The sequence below is a fragment of the Gallus gallus genome, chromosome 26, assembly GCF_016699485.2.
Source record: "Gallus gallus isolate bGalGal1 chromosome 26, bGalGal1.mat.broiler.GRCg7b, whole genome shotgun sequence".
NCBI lineage: Eukaryota > Metazoa > Chordata > Aves > Galliformes > Phasianidae > Gallus > Gallus gallus.
The window spans coordinates 2829014-2850708 of record NC_052557.1 but is presented as its reverse complement, the minus strand read 5'-3'; the positions used below and the strand labels follow the sequence as shown (position 1 = coordinate 2850708).

The window sequence follows — 21695 nt, the reverse complement described above, 5'->3', positions numbered from 1 at the left end:
CTGTGTAATTCAGATTTATAGAGCTGGTGCCTCGTGGGTGGTGGAGACAGGAGGAGGGTTACATCTGAGGACGTCTGGATGCCATTAAGTGGCGTTGCCTTGAGTTAACCCTGTGAGTTAACGGCGAGCTTTGCACGCCTGGTGCGCAGAGACCTCCACCTGCTGCAGGAGGGACGTGGGGAGCTGATGTGCTTAATTGTGAAACAAAACGACGTGAGGAGAATTAGCAAACAATGGAGTGCTCCTGGAATGCTGACTCCACATGCACAGCCCTCACCCTCTGGAGCTGCCCTCTGCCCCCTGGGGGTGTGTGCCGTGGCCCCAGGAGCCCCCACATTGTCACAGTGTGGATGGTGTCAGCCCCACTGACCCTCACTGCCCCAATTCTGGCAACGCTCAGCAAAGTAGAGGGGGAGATGCTTTTCTTTTATTCCAGAGTGCTCCGGCTGGAGCCTGATGGCTGCAGAGAGTCGGTACCACGAGGAGGAGAGAGGCCCGAGCTGAGGCTGTGAGCAGTGGGAAGTGCCCTTGGAAGTACCGAGAGTGCACAGCTCAAATGTATTCTGCAGTCTGAAGATCTGGAATAAGATGGAAATCTGCCACAGTGAAATGGCACTGGAGCAGCTGTGCTGAGCTGGGGAGGGCTGCCCACAGTCTGTGGTTTCTAAGAAAGCAATAGGAGACGTGGCTGAGGCAAAACGGATCCGACAGACACTGCATTTCTGTGGGATTCAGCAGGGAGATGTGCTCCCGTGGCACAGACTGGGAGCAGTCCTGAGCTCTGTGCTGCTGTGGGGTGGGAGCAAACCATTGCATGGGCGCAGCGCTCCGCCTTGCACTGCGGCTGTGCTCAGAGCACACGGCGAGCTGTGCTGTGCACACGGCTGCTTCCAGCACACCCGTGTCACTTCTGTGCTGTGATCCCACCTCCCTCCATGCTCAGAGCAGCTCCGTGCTGAATGTGGAGGGAAAGCATTTGCTTCATCCCAAAATCTGGAGCTCAGTCCTTTCCCACTCCCCCTGGCTCCCATCCCAGCCCTGTCTGCTTCTCTCCAATTTATCTGCAGTCCTTTGGAGCTCTCCGTGAGCCTTTCATGTTCCATTGCCAACTCCTTCCAAAGCAGAATATTTGACATTTGATTTCACTCCCACAAAGCACAGAAGCAACAGTTGTGCAGCCCGGTCTGGGGGGGGGGGAGGAGGATAAAGAAACTTTGCTTCCATCCTCTTAGCATCAGTTCTTTAGCCACATGATTTAGAAGTGCTCATTAGGAGCTTTCACAGGCTCTCTTGAAGCACCTGGCTTCCAATTCCTCTCATGGCAGAAGAGAAGAGATTCTGACCCTGACTTTTTAAAGCAGACACGCATTTCTCAGTGCTCAGTGCAAGCAAACACCATCCAGCCCATAAGCTGCTGGGGCTGGAGCATCATGAGGTGCTACTGGAGCATCAGTGGGACTGCATGGGGCTGCCCCATGTGAAGCAGGAGGGCCTTACAGACCTGTGTGCCTGCAGCTGGCCCCTGGGTGTCTGAGCCTTACAGCAGCACCCCGCAGCCCTCCCTCCTGCCTGTACATCACCGTGGCTGTAGGGAAAAGCTGTCCCTCCATCTGCTCTGCTAGCAGTGAAATATTTGCTTAGCAAATGCCCCCGTGTCAGGAGCTGCAGAGCTGCAGGAGCTGCTGGGGATGATTTGTTTCACCATTCCTTGTCCTGTGACCCCGCGCTGCATAACTCCTGAGCAAAGGGTGTTGTGTTGGGCTGAGCTTTCTGGGTGCCGATGGAGGGGAGGGCACTGCCGGGGTGATTTAAGAGAGTTTGGAATCAGAGTGAGGAAAACAAAGAGCTCCATCAATTCTGGGGCAGAGATGCTGTAAATACCGATGGTGCCCAGAAAAAGAGTGAGAAAACACGATGAGGAAATGCAAGAGATGTGGGGAAAAGGGGATGGATTCATCAAGAAGGGCACAGTAAAATAAAGGATGGATTGAATTTTTAACTGCATTGTCTGCTGGTCGGACAGCCACTGAGCTGAGCATTGCAGAGGGCAGAGCTGTGCTGCAGCACCTGCTTGTCCCACACTCCTGCAATGCATGCAGCCATGCAGGGCTTATTCCACTTTCCTCCCTGAAGTCAATTAGCAGTAATTAAGAAATGTAGGTACAAGCTTGCCTGGGATCATTAACCACATCTATGAGATAAGAAGGAGGTGCTAATGAATGCCAGTTAACCAAAATGGTGCCTTGGGGCTCTGAGGCTCAGGGGCATCCTGCAGAGCTGCTGGGATGGACGGGCAGCCACCAGGAATGCGAGGGCGCAGAGCAAAGGGCAGCCAGCTTTGAAGTAACACCTACTTGAAAAGTAAACTTCCCTGCGAGAAGCAGTAAGAAACCACCCCTGTGTACAAACTGAGCGTCAGGGGTCGCTGGGTTTGTTTTGGTAATGGGATGTATTTCAGACGCCGCTCACACGGCTATTTCTTTCAAGTGCTTGCGAGGTTTGCTCGCAGGGCTTGTTTGTTTTGGGTTGGTTTTACTTTGTATTAAGACTATTTTTTCCCCTGCCAGTCACAGCCACAGGGTTCCCATGTATGTGCTTCCCTTTGCGATGCCTCCCCATCCACAGACCTATTGTTTAATTTTCAGACAGGCAACCGCAGTCCTGAAATCCTTCCAGAATTTCCCTGCGTGCACGTACACATACACCGATCCCCTGCTCAGAGCACTGGTGTGCATGGGACAGCTGCAGTGCAGAGCAGCTGCTCTGACACCATGTGCTCCAGGTCTGCTTGCTGCTGGGGCTCCGTGGGGCATTGCATTGCTCTGCCCCCCGTGCATCCTCCTGGCTTTGTGCTGCAGCACAGAGGGGTGACCTATGGGTGCAATGTCAGAGCCCCCCACCAAAGCAAGCTGGGACTTCTGATGCGTGATGGGCAAGCTGAAGCAATGCCATGCTGAGCTCTGGGGGGTTTTGCCCCCCATATGACCCCAGCAGGGCTGCAGCAGCACTGAGGGTGCTCAGGGACACGACCAGAGCTCTGTGTTCCTGTCTCTCTATCAGAGCTGTTCAGAAGTCTCCCCCTCCCTGTGCTACTGTGGCTGTACCCACAGCAGTGAGTCTGGTGAGGAGGGGAATGGTTCACACTGGGAGCGAATAGAAAAGAAACAAAGCTCACAATATGGTGAGAGGAGCTCTGAAATGGCACAAATTATTCTACTTTATACTTTAATTAGTTTGAATTAGCAATGGGAATAGCTGCATAAAATGATCCAGTGAAGGGTGAAATGGAAAAAAGGGATATGGTGTGGAGTATCACTTTATTATTATGAAGTTTGCAGGAAGAGAGAGCAGGCGATGGGCTGCTGGATGCTCTGCTGATGGGCTCCGAGTGCTTTGCAGGGAGGTGGTAAGGACTGTGCTGCAGCACCGAGCCCAGGCTGCTCCATCCCTGCTCTGGGGGCAGAGAGCTCTTTTCCCTTCAGTGCTCTGAAAAGTTCTGCAAAATCGGATTGGTTGGGCTTTGGCCTTCAGCCTCTGTCTTATTTTTTGTTTCAGTACAGATCATGTAGGGGAATACAGCTCCAAGCGTGGTTGCTTGCAATAACACTGAAATGAGCCGAGCCAAAGCACGCAGTCAGTTCCAGCCCAAACCTCAGCACACACCAGCCCAGCCTGTGGGATCCCAGGGCCGTCCCACTGGCACCAATTGAACAGCAGCTCTGCAGCTGGAAACCAAATTCCCACCAAAGTATTAGGAAAGCTTTCAAATGATCGGGGAAAAAAGAGTTCCTGCGGATTGCAGACAGCTTGGAAGTGATGCCCGTTGCCCCGGGGGAGGTGGCTGTAATGGTGTTTCAAGCTGGGACTGCGTATAAAAGTTAAGGCTGGTTGCAAAGCAGAAAAACACAGCTTGTGGGTTTTGTTCTCCCTTTCCCCACTCCTTCGTCTTCCACGGTAAAATGTTTGCTCTGTAAAACTGCAGCGAAGATGCTGAGGTTTTCTGGAGCGTTGTGCATGCAGCCCCCAGAGCTGCAGCCCTGCCCTGCGCCCGTGGGAGCTGCAATAGCTCTGCGTTTCTGGGCCGTGCGTGAGGCAAAGGAGCCCCATGAATAATCTGCTGTTTGTCTTAGCGGCGTGCAGGAATGTGCCCAGCAGACTAAACACAACGGGGCCGAGGGCAGGGCAGGCACCAGCAGTGCCCATGGTGGGGGCTGAAGGCCCCCAAGTCCTTACACTGACAGCACAGCACCATTCTCCATCACTGTGTGAAGGGAGGGGAGGCAGCGGCCGTGGCTGGAGGGGCAAACTGCTCACAGAGCCTCCATCCACATGAGCAATGGGAGCACGTTCCCCACCTCATGCTACATCTGGAAGTGGCTGCAGCTGGCAGCGTGGTTTCAGGTTGGTGGGAGCAGTGGTGGAGTCCATTCATGGCACAGTTTGCTACCGAGGCTTCATGGGTACCACTCTGCTTCTGTGGATATTAACATATTCTGAGGTTTGTTCCTCCAAAACTTCTTGACCTTTGGCAGTGTCAGCCTGCTGGTTACGGCAGCAAAAGATGGAGCTCAGGTGGGATTTTGCTTTTTCTGCCTCGAGGTGTCTCTGCTACATAGAGCATCTCCATGGCACTGTCAGTCCCAAGGACATCCATCATGGTTTCACTGCTCGTTGTCCGTGCAGACAAAGCATGAGGGTGGATTCTGTGTTGGGCACTGGCCCTGTGCTGGGCTCCAGAAGCAGCTTTGGTGGCCTCCCCGTGACCAGGCTTTGTGCCATGCTGCCCACCTCTGCTGGGCAGAACTGGGAGCGTTTGTGGGCTTTTAACCCAGGAGGTGGCAGGGAATGGCTGAGCCTCAGGCTGTGGTCATCCCTGCGCTCTGAGCACTGCACCCAGCGAGGCGCAGCTGCTGGGGACTTGGCACAGGCATTTGGGCACGTGCTGGGAGCTGGCATGGGAGCACTGCTATGCCCGGCCCTCAGATGGCACAGAGCGTTGTGCTGTGTGCTCAGAGCTGAAGTCAGAGCAGTGCAGGGGAGGAAGGTTTGGGGGCAATCAGATGCCCAGCGTGCTCGCACAGCACGGCTGCGGGTTGGCTTCTGCACGGACTGCGCGTGATGAGCCCTACTCTGAAGTTCTGCCACCAACAACAATGACACATTCCCTCCTCCCCTCATTGGCTCCACTTCAGAGTGCGTCTCTCCACTTTCTCTCACAACACATATTTATCTGCTCGGTGCCCTGGTGGCTGTTTAATTGGCACTCGTGCTTCCTTTCAAGCAGAAGCGGAGCTGAGTGCAGGAGCAGCGCGTGGGCAGGACGGAGCTGTGCTCCCAGCACAGCAATGGGACCTGGAAATGAAAAGGAAGCGTGGTGGCACGGGATGGCCACAGCCAAGGGACACTGAGGGCACAGCCCCAGCTATGTGGGACACCCCAGGTCCCTATGTCCCAGAACCAGTGCTTGGTGCTGCAGCTTACAAAGGATGCTGCGTCGTCTCCTAGCAAGCCACAGCCGCAGTTTTTTTCCCATCCCTTTCAGCAGTGACTCACAGGCAACTGTCAGTGCTTTGGGTGCTATTAATATCTTCATAAGAACACAATGATATGTGGTCTGTTTTTGGTTTTGGTTTTGTTTTTTTTTTAATTTATTTTTTGGGAGAGGAATCAAAGGGGAAGGATGGGGTGTGAAAATAACTCCTCCTCGTGTGGCTGGGCTGTGGTGTGAGCCAGCAGACAGCGCTGCCCACGGAGGGAACTCACTGAAATCCCTTCCATTTAAAAAGAGCTGATCACACTGGGACTGTGATATTGGAGAAACTGTGCCAGAGACAGCATTGCTGTGACTGCAGTGTGCAGGCTCCAGGTGCTAGCTGCAGGCAGGCTGGGTTTTCCCTTGTTGGGCATACAGCTTGGGGAGCATCTCTGCAAAGCACCGGGGCTGGGATCTGAACGTGGTGTGGGTGTGGGTCAGCTTCAGCAGGGGGAGTTTGTTGGGGGTTCTGAGTGCTTCCAGAGGTGCCGCCACCACCCCCAGCGCAGACAGAGCCCATTGCAGCAGCCCAGCACTGCTGTGGTTCTGCACTGTAGTGGGAGTGGTGTTAGAGGAGAGGTGAGGATGTCATCGTGATCCCAGCTGGCAATTTCCTATCCTTTCTTAATGGACTGAATGTGGTCCCCATAACTATAAATTTTCCTGGCTTGGGTCAGTCGAAATTGGAGACTTAATGCTAGAGACGGGCACATTTTTGTTTTATTTTTGCACTCTGTGTAATCACATTGATGGCAGCACCGTAACAGTCCTGAATTATGGGTGACCAGAGAAAAAGGAGGCATCTCCTCCCCTCCCCGTTGTTATTGTCTCTGGGTGCAGAGCAAAATGTGTAGGCTCCGGGCTAGATTGTGTAAATCTCGTTAGAAAGCCATTCCCAGCTAATGAAACCCTGGGAGAGAGGGATTTGCCTTCCCAGCCTCCAGCCCGGTAGCAGGGCTGGAATCAATCCATCGCAGCGCTCCCCTCTCCCACGCTGTGTGCTGCTGCAGCCGCGGGTCAGCGATTTGTTGCATCTGCACCTGAGCTGTTCCCAATGACAATTATCTCCTCGGAAGAAAACCATAAAATAAAAACCACCGTGCGAAGCAAGCTCACCTGTCTTCACTCCGTACAGGGAAGCAGCGAGCAGGCGTGTAAATAATTGCGCCTTCCCCGCCGTGCGCCTGCTCACAGCCTGCTTGGCAGCGTGCATTAATTCAAGGCACCGGCGCTGCTGGGGAGAGAGGCTGGAGTGAAGGATCTGAGCTAAACACGTCTCATCTACCCCTGTTTGTGCAGCCTGTGGATGTGCCAGAGCCACAGATCTCACTCGGGGTCGGGTTTGTTTGGCTGCGACTTCCTTGCTCCAAAGTGAGGGTTTAGCGGCGCCGCTGCGGTGCGCTTTGTGCTCTGTGCTTGATGGCCACTGCGGTGGTCGTTGGAGTCTGGAGTGAGTCTGCTGTGTTAGTGGTGTTTGTGCAAGGAGCAAGCAGAGCTCTTGCAGTGCTGGCTGCTGGTTTGCAGCCTCGATGTTGTGCTGATTGGAGAGGTTTGGGGACTGGGCGTGCTGCCGTTGGGTACCTGCAGGGTCCTGGCCCATCTGGGCATCACTGCCTTGCAATGAGCAGTGTGCTCTGCAACCTGGGAAATGTGCTGTGCAGCACAAGGTGCCTGCTGGACACGAGGTCATCTGTGCCTGTTTGTCATCGAGGTTGGAGAGCACAGCCCTCTGTGCAGCTGTGCAACAGCTGAGGTGGAATTGGTGAGAAAGCACGCGGGCAATGGCTGCGTTGTTCTGCTCTCTGTCTCCCGCCTGTCCCTCGGAACAGAGGGGATCCTGTGCGTGTAATGCAGTCTCTGAAGGTTTGAATACTTTGTTCTGCTCTAACTAATCTTTTTAAATGCTTGACAGCCTCGTGTTCTGTAATTGAATGCATTTTATTTAGAAAATAACATTTAGTGCCACTTTGGATTTCCAATTATTCTTCAGTCGGGCTTTGAGGGCCCGACGCCTTTGTCATTTTGATACTCACAAATGATGGTAACATCAGAGCAAGGAAACAGCAAATTGTCTGTGCTGCTGATTGCTGGGCTCGGGGGGGAGCAGCAGGGCCACACTGAGCCTCAGCATCAATCCATTGAATGGAATGGCAGCATTGCACCAGCAGCAAACGTGCCATCACCCTGTGCCGCTGCTCTGTGCCATTGCCTGTCCTTTTCTCTCTGCTGTGTACCACCATGCAGGCTCATGCCCAGCAGGTGAGAGCAGAGGGACAATGCTCCTGAAGTCTGAATGGCTCCTGCAGGGCACTGCTGCCCTTTGATGCTGCCCCAGTCTCAGCAGCAGAACGAGGTGAAGGGTAAGCGGTGATCCAGGGGAGGTGGGGAGCGAGGAGCACAGCCAGTGCTGCCCACTGCTCACCCTGAATGCTACCCCTGCTCCTGCCAGCTTGATGAGAGAAGAACAAAGAGGGGAAGCAGATAGCTGCAGAGGTTCATTTGCCAATGTCAGCTGCTGGTGTCTCAGAAATAGAGCCATCAGTCTGTCCCTCCTTAGCGCTGGGCTGTGCGGGCAGCTTTCCATTTGCAGCATGGTTTATTCACAGCTCTCCATTTTGAAAGAAGGGCTCTCCATCTCCCCCCTTTTTTCCCAGGGGTATCCCTTGCACTATTGTGCCCCTCAAGTGCAGCTCCCCACAGGAGCTCTCCCATCCACTTTGCATTTTGCATGCCTTTTGCATGCATGGGTTGGGGATCGCATCCTGTGGGACCTTCGCTCCTCCAGCCCTGCAGGAAGACACAGCCAGAGAGAAAATTCTGCTTGGAAGTGCTGGGAGCTCCTTCACAGGGCAGGAGGGCACCAACACAGTGGTTCTGCTGCCTCATCCTCACTGGGGTCAAAGCAGCCCTGGCACCAGTGCCCAACGCTTGCACTGTGCTGTGCTGCACTGCCCAGCATCTGGGAAAGGCATGCTGAGGGCTGCTGTGCAAACCAGCTGCTGTCTGAGCAGGCTTTGTTTCCAGTGTAAATCTGCTGTAGGGAATGATTTAACCTCTATTTATTCTTCTCTTTGTATCATTTCATTAAATAAGATTTATACAGGTTTAGCAGTGGAAGGATCGCCCATCCCCTGGGCTGGGGGCAGAGCTGAACACATCGCTCCTTCCCATGTCCCTCCTTCACCCGTTGTTTCAGGGCTGAAAACACAGAGGCTGCCTTCCATCCCCAACGGATAAATGCCACCAAGCACCCAGGAACCACGTATCCCCGATCTCTTCATTAGCAAAGCTTCTGATCAGGTTCATTTCACAGCCCCTGGGTGGGAAGGAGGACGCTGAGCTGTAGAGTGCAGAGTGCATTGCTGCGACCAGCAGCTTCCAAGTGTGCAATGCTTGGCTCCTGCACAGAAATGCAAGGACTCGGTGCAGTGATTGGGACCAGCCCTATGCACCAGTTGCCCTCAATACTGGAGATGTTGGAGATGTGCTGGAAATGCTGCCTGGTGCTCGGGAAGGGAGGAGGGGGAGCTTCCAGCCCCGCTCTCAGCTCTGCAAGGTCTGCTCTCCCCCTGGGGAGGGATAAGCCATGCGAGCGCTGGGGAGGGAGGAGGAAATGTCTTTTAACAGTAAATATGGCCTTGTTATTTATCAATGCAGAGTAATTGAAGTAATTTCATGTCGTTTTTAAATGCAGTGCCTAGGGATCTAATCTATCTGTCTAATATTAATGGGTAATATTTGGTTGCCTCATTCATTCATTACTGTTTTCATTAAGACTCTAATCCCATTTAGGAGTCTGTTTGTCATGTTAAACTCCTCTGTTTTATCTTAGCCTGCCACGATCCTTTTAACAACTCCACTGAATGCATGAGTTGTGGGCTGGCAGCTCGGGAGGGGCTGTGCAGTGGGTTCTGTGAGGAGGGGGAAGCAGAGAGCTGAGGGCACAGCAGCCATTCCAATAAGCACCAATTCTCTGCTGGACTCTGTAACGCCAGGCATAACTCCAGAACGGTGCAGAATTCTATTTTCACCGCTTGCCTGCAAAATAGAGAGGGAAAGAAGCGTGCCCTTAATGATTATTCATCTTAATTCATTTCCTGCTCTTAAAACACATTGGTGGCTGCGGGGAGCGTGCTGTGAGTCGCACGGCGCAAGGCGAGCGCTGGACGTGGGCCATGAACGAGAGATGAAAGTTCACTGCATCTCTCTGATCCCCGCACTGATCCCCACCTGAGCCCAGGCATTTTGGCCTTTCATCCTTATTAATTAGTTCCCCAGAGGCTTGGGCTAATGAGCACAAAGGAGGGGTCCCAGCGGCAGGGCGGTCTCACGGTGCCATGTGTCAGAAGTTGGTGCCAGCGTTTGGAGATGGCCGCTCCTGGTGGCAGCGGAGATGCACGTGGGTTGGAGCCAACTGCTGCACACGTGCTGGGAAAAGCACCCCAATGTGTGCTGCTGGGAATGGTGCTCGCCCTGCTCAGGAAGCATCTGGGTCCCTGCGCCCCACTGTTTCTCATCCTGAGAAGGTGCTCATGAGGTTCTTCCAGCAGTGAAGCCATGCTCGCTGCCAGGGTTGCTTGGATCAGAGTTGAAGGGACTTTCTCTGCATGCTTCTGCAGTGCTGTAATTAAAGAAACCACCCTGTAGCCATGGAAATGCTGTCCCTGTGCCCTCTCTCAATGCTGCGGGTACCCATGGACACCCAGCTACCCCATGGGAAAGCAGAGCGGGGCCCCACTCCATGCCATGACCCAAAGGATGGGGTCTTCTTGCTCTGAGGCACTCTGCAGTGCTGCTGGGGAGCTCCTTGGTGCTCCTTCATTCAAACTTGTTTCCCTTTTGCTTTCCTCCCATCCCACTGCTGCCTTACATGAGCCTCTGTGTGGCTGTCCTGGGCTGCAGTGGTGTGAGCTCAGCTCCGGCTCTGCTCAGTGCAGGGTGAGGTGGAACCTTGAGGACCTGAGGTCCCTGCAGCACTGACCTGGACAATAAGGAAGAGGAGCAGTGGGAAGAAAAGTGCCAAACTTTGTACAAACTCCTGAGGAAGTTTGGCTTTCCCCTGCCCTGTTAACCTTGGTGTGTTCACAGCTGGGACTGGAGAACTGGTGCTCCTGCCCACAGCTCTCCTGCAGCAGCACAAAGCAGCGGCATTGGTGCATGAATGAAGACAGAATCACAGTGGAAAGTTCATCAAGCCTGGGCTCCTGCTGGCTGGGTGATAGATAGCTTTAATTACACAGGGCTGGCCAACACCTCCCCTTGCAACACCGATTCCCCATGAGTGCAGTGGGGATGGGGCACATGGGCTGAATGAGACCCCACTCCTCTACACTCCTCCCTGCACATCTCCCCAGCACTGCAGCTCTCCGTGCAGCCGTGCTGTGTGCATGCACTGCTCCCAGCTCCCCTGCACACATCCCACCCCGCTCAAAAAAAAAAAAACCACACCCCCAACCCCTGCACGATTTTTGTTGTAGGCGAAGCTGTCGAGTAGGGCTCAGGAAACAAGAAGAATAGCGGCCCTATTGGTGTCATGTTTAGAGAGGAACTGGGTTCTCACTGTGTCAACAGCACTTGGCGTGACAGCGGCCTTTGTGGGATGCACACTGCTCCTTTCAGGGCTGCCCAGCTGCTGCCAGCCGCAGTCCGGCCCCGCGCAGGAACTGCTCTTTCCCTGCCCACTTGCATATCTGGTTCCCTTCTTCTTTTGTGGAAGAAATGCTATGCGTGCACCAGTTTGAGGGATCCCAAAGCAGGAGCAGGAAGACAGCCTTTGCTATTGGGATTAGTGCGTGTTTATGAAGTATATAGGGTCCTTGAATTCCTCCAGCACTGGGGAACCCATCCAAGGCTTGCTAGAACCTCACATCACCATTAAGTGGATGCACGGCCATCGCCGTGCTGCTGCTCCGGGGCTGTCCACTGGGTCCTGTTAGAGGAAGTGACCCTTTGTTGGGGGTGGCAGCGAGCTGTGAGCAGCCAACCTCACTTGCTGCTCCATGGGCACAGCACCTGGGGGGCTGTGGGGCAGTGCAATTTGTTCAGCTCCATTCCAACTCACTGCAGTCCCACCTCTGGCTGCAGGGATGGTGCAGGGAGGAGCTGCAGGAGTACCACACCTGGTGGGGTTGGTAAGGAGTGGCCAAAAGACTGAGGTGGAATTGCACGTCTGGGGTCAAGCAATTATCCGTGGCCAAATCCCCCACATTTGAGCCTTTGGGGTTTTTTTAATGCTGATAAATGGATCGGGAGCGTGCTGTGTCTCAGAGATGTGTCCCACTGGGCTGGGTGAGCTGCACCCCACAGCTCCTGACAGTTCAGCACGTACTGTTGGCCAACTTCTGCACAGGTGTCGGCCTGAGCTCCAAGTCTATGAATTGCTTTTGTGTTGCTTAACCCACCTCCCCCACGCAGCTGCTCTGTGCCACCAGACCCTCTGAGGCTGTGCTTGTCCCTTGTCCCTGCAGGTGTCCCGTGTGCCCGTGGAGTCCTGTGAGCAGTACACGACCTGTGCAGAGTGCCTGAGCTCGGGGGACCCGCACTGCGGCTGGTGCACGCTGCACCACACGTAAGTCTGACCGTGGCAATGAAGCACCTCCCAGCAGCACCCAGTGCTTCCCGTGCAAAAAGCAAAATGAGACTGAAGTCCCTCGAATCCATCTTTCCCTTCCCCTGGGTGTTTCCTGCGTTGAGGCTTGAATAGCATTGAAGATCCCTGAGCTCCTGAAGGAAGGCAGATTCCTTGTTTAGGAGAGTGAATTGCACGCAGCATGCAGGGAGGTGCCATGGGACAGTGCAAAAAAGCAGAATTGAAACCTGGGGGAGCAGAGCCGTTGCATTTTGCATGTTCCCCATTGCTCGAGCTGCAGTCCCTCCTGATTAATGGGGAATGTTTAGAGGCGAGAGTGGGTTTAATGATTTGAGCAGGACTTTGGAACGGAGAACAGCACTGAGCCCCGTTGAACAGAGCTAGAAGAGCTGCTGTAACGCAGCGTGGAGAGGGCAGGGAGCAGCAGCTGCAGCTGTCCCAGGGGGCAGAGCTGCACATCCCAGGCACTGCAGTGAGGGCCGTTCCCAGGGGCACTGCGGGAAATGCGCTCTGCATTCAGGAGGTGTTTGGGCTCTTTCTTTCCCCCACCACCAGAATGATCACTTCCTATGGCAGAAGGGGGACCACCGGGCTGACACTGATGGGGGGAGGAAGGGCAAACCCGGAGGATACAGGAGGAGAGGAATAGAAATCCCTCTGGCCCTGTGCCAGCTTGCAAAGCAGCCCCCTTACATGCATGGAAATTGGGGCGGAGGCAGAGCAGAGTTCAGGGCCCCTCACAATGACGCTTGGCCACATGCCTGAGCAGCAGGTGTTGGAGGGAGAGAGAGGAGGAAGGCAGGCTCGAATGCAAAATCCGGCCTGGATTAGGGGCTTGCGTGCTTTGGGGTGCAAAACAGCTTCCAGTGCCCACCAGGGCTCATTTGGCTTGCAGAGAGTTGGTGCTACATTCAGGGAAATAGGGCAAAACTGTTGCAGGAGCATCCCTGGTGCACGTAGCCCCAGTGCCATGCCTGCACCGTGCCCCCAGGTGGCATTCTGCACAGGGTCCCTGAGGGCTGCAGGCAGGTTGGGTGGACGTGCCTTTGCTGCTGCTCCTTGCACCCCTGTAGCAGCTCCTCTGCAAGGATCAGTGAGTGCTTTCCTGGTGCTAATGAACTGCATCTTCATGAGCCACCTGGGAAGCAGGTAAAGGTTGTTATCTTCATTTCGCAGAGAGAAAACTCTCAATGTCAAGAGGAGAGCAGAGTGCTGTTTCCTCTGCCCACTTGGCTGTGACGTTTGGGCATTAGCATCCTCCCGCCAACACTTTCTTCCCTGATGTCAATTCTCAGCCCTGCACTTCTTGCTCTGCTTGAAGCAACGATCGTGTTCTTAGCCTTTGTCTTAAGCTGTAAATAATTGAGTTTATCTTGCTCTTCCTGAAGCCTCAGTCATATTTGTTGGGAGGCCCCAAGCGCTGGAGTGTTTGTATTTCATTTGTCATCTTTCTCCTCTAACTCATGCATGTGTTCCCCTCCCGCCAGCTGCTCCAGCTGTGAGGGCAGGCTGGGATGCTCCCGCTGTGCTCTGAGGGCTGCCAAAGCGTTGCTGTTCGTTGTGGGTTCTGGGTTGTAAACGGCGACGCATCGGATGCATGAGATGGATGCAGGGAGCAGTGCCTGCTCCAGGTGTGCTGCTGTCAGAGCCCCGAGTGAGGGATTAAGGCTCTGTTGTATGGCAAGGTGCTTGCACGCACGTGTGCACGCTGACACTTGAAGAGCAGTGGTGCTCAGGAGTGAAACCTGTGGGGATTACAGCAGTGCACACATGTGGGTGACTCCATGGCACGGAGCTGCGGGGCTGGAGCACCCCAGGAGTGCACACAGGATGTGGGGACGCTGAGGACACTGCTTTGGAAGGTGCTCAGCCACCTGTATTGGCAGGTGCTCGTCCTCCTGCAGAGCTCCCCATGGCAGGAGGAAGGCTCGCTCCTCCTCCTCTCATTCAAGTGGTTCCTTTGGAGCAAGCAGAGGCCTTGAGGAGATCATTAAAGACTCTTCAGCCCCGTGGGACCCAAAACCCGCAAGGCTCTTCCGTATGCTGCTCTCTGCAAGTCTGTTATTGTCTACAAGCCTATTTATCTCTGTTAGGGCTGTTGCCATAAATAGTATGATAAAAAAGAGCCATTCCAGCGAGTCAATGAGATAAAGGCTCCAGTCAAGAGCTCACTTTAAAGCTATCTCAGAGATTCACTTAAACCTCAATAACTCTTCCTTTGGCAGCGTTCATATTTAGCTCCATTATACTCCAAAAAAAAAGGGGTTGAGGAGAGCAGCAGTGTGTGCTGGGTGTCACACCAGGCGCTGGGAGGGGATGGGGTGAACTTTGCTTTTCGTACTGGAACACTGCTGGCACGTGGGGCTGTTGGCAGTGCCTGCATCCCCCAACCTCTGCACCACGATTGTGAGTGGGGTCCGAGGCCATCGCTGCGTGAGAAGTGATGAAGTTTGCTGGTTGTTGCTTAACGCATCAGAAAGGCACTGGGTCACCTGCTGCCGGGGAGTGGGTTTTAAAGAGGGGGAGTTTGCCCAAATGACGTGGAATAGAGAACCCCCGAGGGACCCCAGCGCTGTGCTGTGTGATAAATGAGACGTCAACAGTCCTTCCCTACCTCCCCAGTGGGCATTTCAATACCACTGGCATTAACTCGGGCACACGCTCCCCTGCAGCAGCCATAGCTGCAGCCATGGCACTGCCATGCTTTCCATTTCGGAGCTGTTTCTGTCCTCTCCCTGTTCCCACACTGGACTTGTTCTTCATGTCTTAGCCCAATTCTGCATCAACGTTTCATTGTGCTCTGAGGACACCTGCCATAGGAACACAGGGATCATGGGATGCATTCCTGAGGGTAGGAGCAGGAGGGATTTGGGAGCGGGGCAGGACAGCTGGCGAGGAGCAGCCTGCAACCACCAGAGAGGAAATCCCTGCTGCTGGCACAGTGCACTCCTCAGCACCAGGAAAAGACAATCAAGGAGCTGTGTGCTTTTGTTTTAATTGCAATGGAGGCTTCACCTTGTTCTTGCTTTAGGTTTTATTTTCTATGTGTCTTGTGAGTTTACAGCTTGCAGGAACGAGGTGTGCAGGGCCCTTTGGTCCTAACCTAGCAATCCATGCCTGGTCCTGGGCAGAGCATCACCCTCAGTCCTCCCCCCACCCAACACTCTGCTCACCTTGCAGCTCCGTGTGCTGATGTGCACTGCCATGTGCTGACGATGTGCACTGCCATGTGCTCCCCAGGTGCTCCCCACGGGACAGCTGTGAGCGGGCCGATGAGCCGCACCGCTTTGCCGACAGCATTGGGCAGTGCATGAGCATCATGGTGCAGCCCAGCAGCATCTCCGTGTCGCAGCACAGCCTGCCGGTAAGCGCTCCGCTCTCCAGCCTTTCTTCCCTTCCCACTGCACAACTGTTTTCCCATGAAGTCAGGCTTGCAGAGGGATGGCTTAGGAGAGCCAGGGGGGAGGAGGGGGTGTAGGGATCACAGCAACAAATTCCCTCTCCCCGTGGGCCCCAGCTCACATTTCTCTCGGTCTGGTTTCATGAACTGTTGAAAGGGAAGGCTTTGTTTCCCCAGAAGCTGTGCCCAGTGCTGGCTCTCTGGACCTCCCAGCTGCTTCTCCTGAGCTCCCGGTGCCCGTGGATGGGCTGCGGCAGCTGCAGCCTCTCCTGGGGCTGAGCTGCATGAGGAGCTCACTGCTGCTGCACGTGCTGGGAGCTGCTCCTGGCTGTGCAGGTTCCTGATGCAGTTGAGGGTAGCAGGGGTTTTGTGCAGAGAGCAGCTCCCTGAATTGCAAAGGCTCAACGAGGTGTTTGTGCATCATTAAATTGTGCATCACTGAATGACATCCAGGGGGACCTGGACAGGTTCAGAAATTGGGCCCAAGAGAACCAAGTGAGATTCAACAAAGCCAAGTGCAAGGTGTTGGCTCGGGGTAATGCCAGGTCTGTGTACAGAGGGAGATCTGAAGGGCTCAGTCGCAGCAAAGCAGCAGTGCTGATTGCATGGAGGGGGTCAGGGCTGTCCCACTAACACACTGCTGCTGCTCTGTGCCCCCATGCAGCTCAACCTGCTGGTGAGCGATGCCCCGGACCTGGCAGCCGGTGTCACCTGCCTGTTTGGGAACCTGACAGAAGTAGAGGGCCAGGTGGTGGGCAGCCGAGTTGTGTGCGTCTCACCGGCTGCGAGGGATGTCCCGGCCATACCCGTGGATCAAGGTGAGCAAACAGCTTCGGGTTGTTCCCCCATGAACGTCACCGCCGTCGTACTTTCACTGTCCGTAGAGGAGGAGACGTGCTTAAAACTCATTTTCTCCTTGGCGTCCTTCCAGGTGTCAGCTGTGCTGATGTCTCTGTGTCTCTACGACACAATATGGGGACTGAGAAGAGTTAGACTCCGGGAGCCAAGGCTTGCAGGGCTGCTGCGGGTGTACCACAGCACAGCAATCTGCTCTTAATTAACCCAGGGTTGAGGCTCCCAAAAAACCCTGCTAACGGCCTTGCTTCCAGTGTTATCTCCTGGTCTTGGGCTAGGCTGAGTTAGTGTGCTTTTGTACAGGAGGCAGAATTCCAACATGGAATGGGATGTCATCCCAAACTTGTTTCGGCCGTGGCCTAAGGCAGACCCCCACCCCTCCCATGCGTTTTGCCATCTGCTCTTATCCGTGTCAGAGGGTTTGTGGTTGGATCCCCTGTGTTCCCCCGTTACCTCTGGGCACTGACTGGCTCCGTCCTGCTCTGCAGACTGGTTCGGTGTGGTGCTGCAGCTGAAGTCGCAGGAGACGGGGAGAACGTTTGTCAGCACGGAGTTCAAGTTCTACAACTGCAGTGCCCACCAGCTGTGAGTGCCCACCCTTCTTTCTGGGGCGCGGGGGGGGGATCCTGATGGGATAGGGTGCACCCTCCAGGCAGGTGCAGGCAGCAGCCAGGTGCTTCGTGCCTGCTGTGGGTGGAAGCTCCACTCCCTGCAGCCTGCAGCTCTCCTGCCTGCTGAGACAGAGGCTGCGGGAGCCTGAAAAAACCTTAACCTGCTGGTGCCCCCAAGCTGCTCCATCCTGCAACTGTGAATGTGGATGCTCTCAGAGGATGAAGCAGAGCCCAGTCCAGGAGGTGGGCTGGGAGCAGCAGGGCAGAACCCAGCACAGCAGCAGTGCTGGGCTGGGAGGCTCCTTGCTGCTCTGAGCACAGAGTGTGCTTTTCAGCCCCCTGCTCTGCTCGCCCTGGCAGGCAGTGTGTAGCAGTGTGCAGCTGGCCGGCCTCACGGGTGTGTGTGCACATCTGAAGCACTTACAGATTTCTCTTTGGAAGCACAGCAAGCACCAAAGCACCCAAACGAAAGGCACACAGGACCTGGCATGGGTCAGGCAGCGAGCAGCAGTGCCTGCAGGGCGGGCTGCATCTCCCACTGCAGGCCTCAGCTCTCAACTCTGCTTTTGGAGCACGGTTTGCTGCCCGGTAGGAGTTGAGAAGTGCCAGCATGGGGTTACTGACAGCCTTTCTGCCCTGGATTTGAAGCCTTGAGCTATGGGAAGTTCCCTGCTGCACTTGGAAGAGGACTGTGTGCTCTGATGAGCTTGGCTAGCATTGGGTTTTTCTAGGCATGCATTCAGTTTATGCATTTTTTGAGCCACCACGCACAGCAGAGGGATGAACGAAGCCCTGAGGGTCCTCCAGCCCCCACTGCTGCCTCTCCCGGTGGTCTGCATCCCCTGCTCCAGTGCCTCCTGTTGTGCTGCAGTTTTGCACGGCTCTGTTCTTGCCCCCTGTCCCTCAGTGACAGCATTCCCTGCTCCTGCCAGCACTTACACCTGGCTGCGTCTTCGCTGGGTCCTCCCATTTACCGGAGAGGTGACTTCATAGGACCCCTGTTTTCTCCTCCATGTGGAGGTTTGGATCAGAAGAGGCAAAGCATCTTTTCTGTCCCTTGGCTCCATCTGACCGTGCCTTTCTCAAAGCTCGTGTTTGGAGATAAAGTGCCAACATGGTTGTAAATTCTGTAGCACTTACATCATCCTGAACTCATTATCAGCGAGTTCAACAAGGGCACGAGCCAGCCTTGCAGGAATGAATCACAGCACGTGAAAAGCAGAAAGGAATACAGGCCGGAGCCAACACAGGAGGGGAGCTATTGATCAGAGACCCTTCCCTGCAGCATGGCAGGGCAGGCAGGGGAGCAGTTGAGGCTGCACAGCAGCATGCACAGGGACTGTGGGGCGTGGAGTGTGCACCCTGCAGGCATCCGGAGCTGGCTGGAGTGGTAGAGAGCTTTGTGCCTGGTCAGGAAGGGGTGGGTTTTGCAGACAGCCTTTGCTAGACACTGTGTTGGATGCAGGTATTGTGAGCTCACCAGGCTCAGCTCTCAGGTGCATGAATCCCTGCATGGTCAGGGGCCTTGCTGCTGGCTTCTGCTTTAAGTCCATTTTCACAAGATAAGGAGGAGATGCACTGGAGACACGGACTCATTCTTGAAGCGAAGGAGAGGCAGCAGTCCTTAAAGCCAGTTCAGGTCAAGAGGCCGTGTTCAGGCTCAGGACTGGCTCACCCCTTGCAGCACAGGGCTCCCAACCTGCTAACCCCCCCCTCCTTTCTCCCCCAGGTGCCTCTCCTGTGTGAACAGCGCTTTCCGCTGCCATTGGTGCAAGTACCGCAACCTGTGCACCCACGACCCCACCACCTGCTCCTTCCAGGAGGGACGGATCAACGTCTCGGAGGTACCACACTCTGCCTTCAGCTCTTTCTTGGTTGCTTTTCCTCTGGCACCGTGAGCAGAACCAGAGCTGTGGGGCTGTTTGACTTCTCTCTGGCTTTGCATCTGGAAGTGCAGCTGCAGCGGCAGCACAGCAGCCAAGCGTTGGTGCAGCACAAGTGATGTGCCTCAGCCTGAGTGCTGAAGCCGATCCTGCCTTCAATACGTGGGTCTGCTGAGGTTCAGTAATACCCGTAATTAGTCTTTTAATGGCTGTAGTGCTTTCCTTCGGGATCTCAGGGGCTTTATGAAGCATGTAGGGATCTGCCCAGCAGTGAGTGCAGTGCAGAGCTGCTGGTGGGGCTCACAGTGCTTCATTATGGGGCTGCTGGCCACTCTGCAGCCAACTGCTGGAACCCAACTGCAAACTGATTAAGAAAGGAATGACAGATGCAAAGAGCCCCAGACTTTGGAAAAGAGAAGTGCTTCAGGTTCCAGCGCTGAGGACCAGGAGCCATCTCTCTTAGCTGTTAATAAGAGGTGTGGGGCTCAATTCCAAAAACGCTTTTAACACATAGGAGGAGGCAAAGCCCATTATCAGCTTTGCCAGATCTTCTGTGTTTCCTGAGATGGAGGGATCCATAGAGGAAAAGAGTTTGTTAGCACAGATTCCCAATCAAAGTTACCACCAACCCTGCAGCTAGGGACCTTTGCATCTTGTCAGCTGCACCCCAGCAGCAGTGGGGCTGAGACAGAGCTGCACAGTGCTCTGCCGTGGTTTCACCTGACACAGAGCAGATGCAGCTGGGCAGGGGCTGGTCCTGGTCCTGCTGCCCTTACACAGAGCTGTGGGGCAGGTGGAGGACTCCTGGGGATGGGATGGGCAATGCACGGTGCCAGCCTCGTGCCACCCCCAGCGGGGATCATGGGATGCACTCACAAAATGCAGTAAGAGCCTCATGCAGGGTACAGACATCCAAGGAGAAGTGTCTGCTCTGGGGACAAACCAAAAGCTTTCCCAGTCCAGTTCAAAGCCGAGAGACTTCCTTTTAAGATAACAGCAGAAAGCAAAACCTTTGCTTTCGCTTCTCTCAAGGGCTGCGTGTTGCTTCTTCTTTTCTCCTTCACACTCAAAGCGTTGCCCTCTTCCCAAGCTGTATGATTGCAGTTCTCACTTTTATAGGCCTTCTGCCCCAGGATATGAGGAGTGTTTGACAAGTCTCTGCTAAAGTAGGACACGTCCCCTCGCTTTGCTCCAGGAGCACATGGGACTTCCCAGCAGTCCTACCTCTGCCCACCCCTGCTGGGCTGACGGGCAATCACAGCTCAAAGGCTTTGTCTTCTCCCTCCTTTAGAGTTCTTAGCCAGGGGTTATACAGTGATATAACACCTAGTGATGATTTTTGATAAAGGCAAACAATGATGATATAAATACTCCATTACTTATCACGACTTCTCTGTACCTCTGAACACGCAGGCAAAGCCAGCCAACCACCCAAGCCCAAGTGTTTGCTTATTTGAGGTGAATGAATGGCCACCTGTGTACGCCAGGCTCTCCTAATGCCCTCACTGTGGACATTCCAGTCCTGCATCAAATAAGTGCCTCCTGAGGAGCTTCCTTTCCTAAGCAATTCCAGTCGCTGTGTCCTCAGTGTATTGGCAAAGCATCTGTGCTTATCAGCATTGCTCCCTTTGAATCCCAAGGTCTGCTGTGCACAGAGTCCTCTGCAGAGCTTCAGCCCCCGGGGGTCACACGTGGAGCTCTGTGCCTATAGCATCATGTTAGCATGTCCTGGGGGTTGGGTCTGTGTGTGTGTAGCTCATGGCTATAGGATTAGATGCTGTAAACGTACGAAACGCAGAGATGAAGAGGAATGTGGATACAGACATATTTGTACACCCATCTCAATGGAGAGCTAGAACCAAATAAATCCTATTAGTTTCCCAGAACGTGGGATCCCTCCCTGCTTTGATGTGTGGATAATGCCATTTCCACATGTGAGATGCTGAATCAGGGGAGAAGAGCGTTTCAGACTCTGGAAGTTAAGTGCAGAACCAGATTTAAGCTCTGTTCTGACTCCGTGGATTTGGGATTTAAATTCCTGCTGCTTTTAGAGCAACGTCTTTGCACCTGGCTGTGCCCTTTGATGCTAAGCACTGCTCCATGCACCTTGAGGGATATGAAAGAAACCAAACCTTCCTCGTACCTGTTCCTACCATCCTCGATTTGAATGCCTAAATGGGAACTGCGGTGCATGGGATGCAAGCAAGGGCTGCATTTCTGTCCCCTGAAGTCATCACATGGCTGTGCTGGGTCCCATCTCACTTCTGAGAGTGGAGCTCAGCACGAAGCAGTGCCAGCAGCCCCTCTGCTGCTGCCTTGCTTTGCACGTCTGGTTTCTAAGGAGCGAGCTCTGCTCTCCTCTCTGATGGCATAAATGGAGAGCGATGTGTCTCCATGAGTGATGGGGACTGTAATTTATATCATTGGGAGCGCATCTGTGAGCCAAGAGTTTACATTCACGTGCCAGGATCGTTTATGTTGGGAGCTCTGAGATGTGTGCAGCTAGTTAACATTTGGGGAGGGCTTTCATTTTTTTTTTTTCCATTAAAAAAATGGAAAAAAGTGTTGCTTTTCCTCCCATTGGGGTGAAATCCTTCAGTCAGAAGCAATGCCTGCCGTTTCCAGGCACTCTTTCTCCAAACAAGAGCGAGGTTTGACCCACTAAAAGCGCTCTGTTAAACACAAATAATAACCGTGGGTGCTCTGCTCTGCTCCACAGGGAGATGCTTATCTCCGGCGTTTAAGGTATTTATAGACCTCGAAGTCTTTGAGACTAAAAAGTGTTGCAGAAGCATAAAATGCCTTTGTGAGCTCTGCACGGCGT

The 21695-nt window shown here is 54.2% G+C and overlaps 1 protein-coding gene across 8 annotated transcripts in view; it reads left to right on the top strand.

Moving 5' to 3' along the window:
• The window catches only part of PLXNA2 (plexin A2), a 345475-nt gene that overhangs the window by 284292 nt on the left and 39488 nt on the right, over positions 1-21695 (top strand). For 7 of the 8 annotated variants that reach the window (XM_046904271.1, XM_040652969.2, XM_025143922.3 and 4 more), the window contains 5 exons: positions 12001-12101; positions 15363-15486; positions 16187-16340; positions 16866-16962; positions 18718-18832. In XM_046904271.1, coding sequence (XP_046760227.1) covers positions 12001-12101; positions 15363-15486; positions 16187-16340; positions 16866-16962; positions 18718-18832 — 591 coding nt within the window. Of the gene's footprint in view, positions 1-436; positions 589-12000; positions 12102-15362; positions 15487-16186; positions 16341-16865; positions 16963-18717; positions 18833-21695 lie in introns of those variants that run through there. The other variant, XM_040652972.2, reaches the window with a different exon arrangement.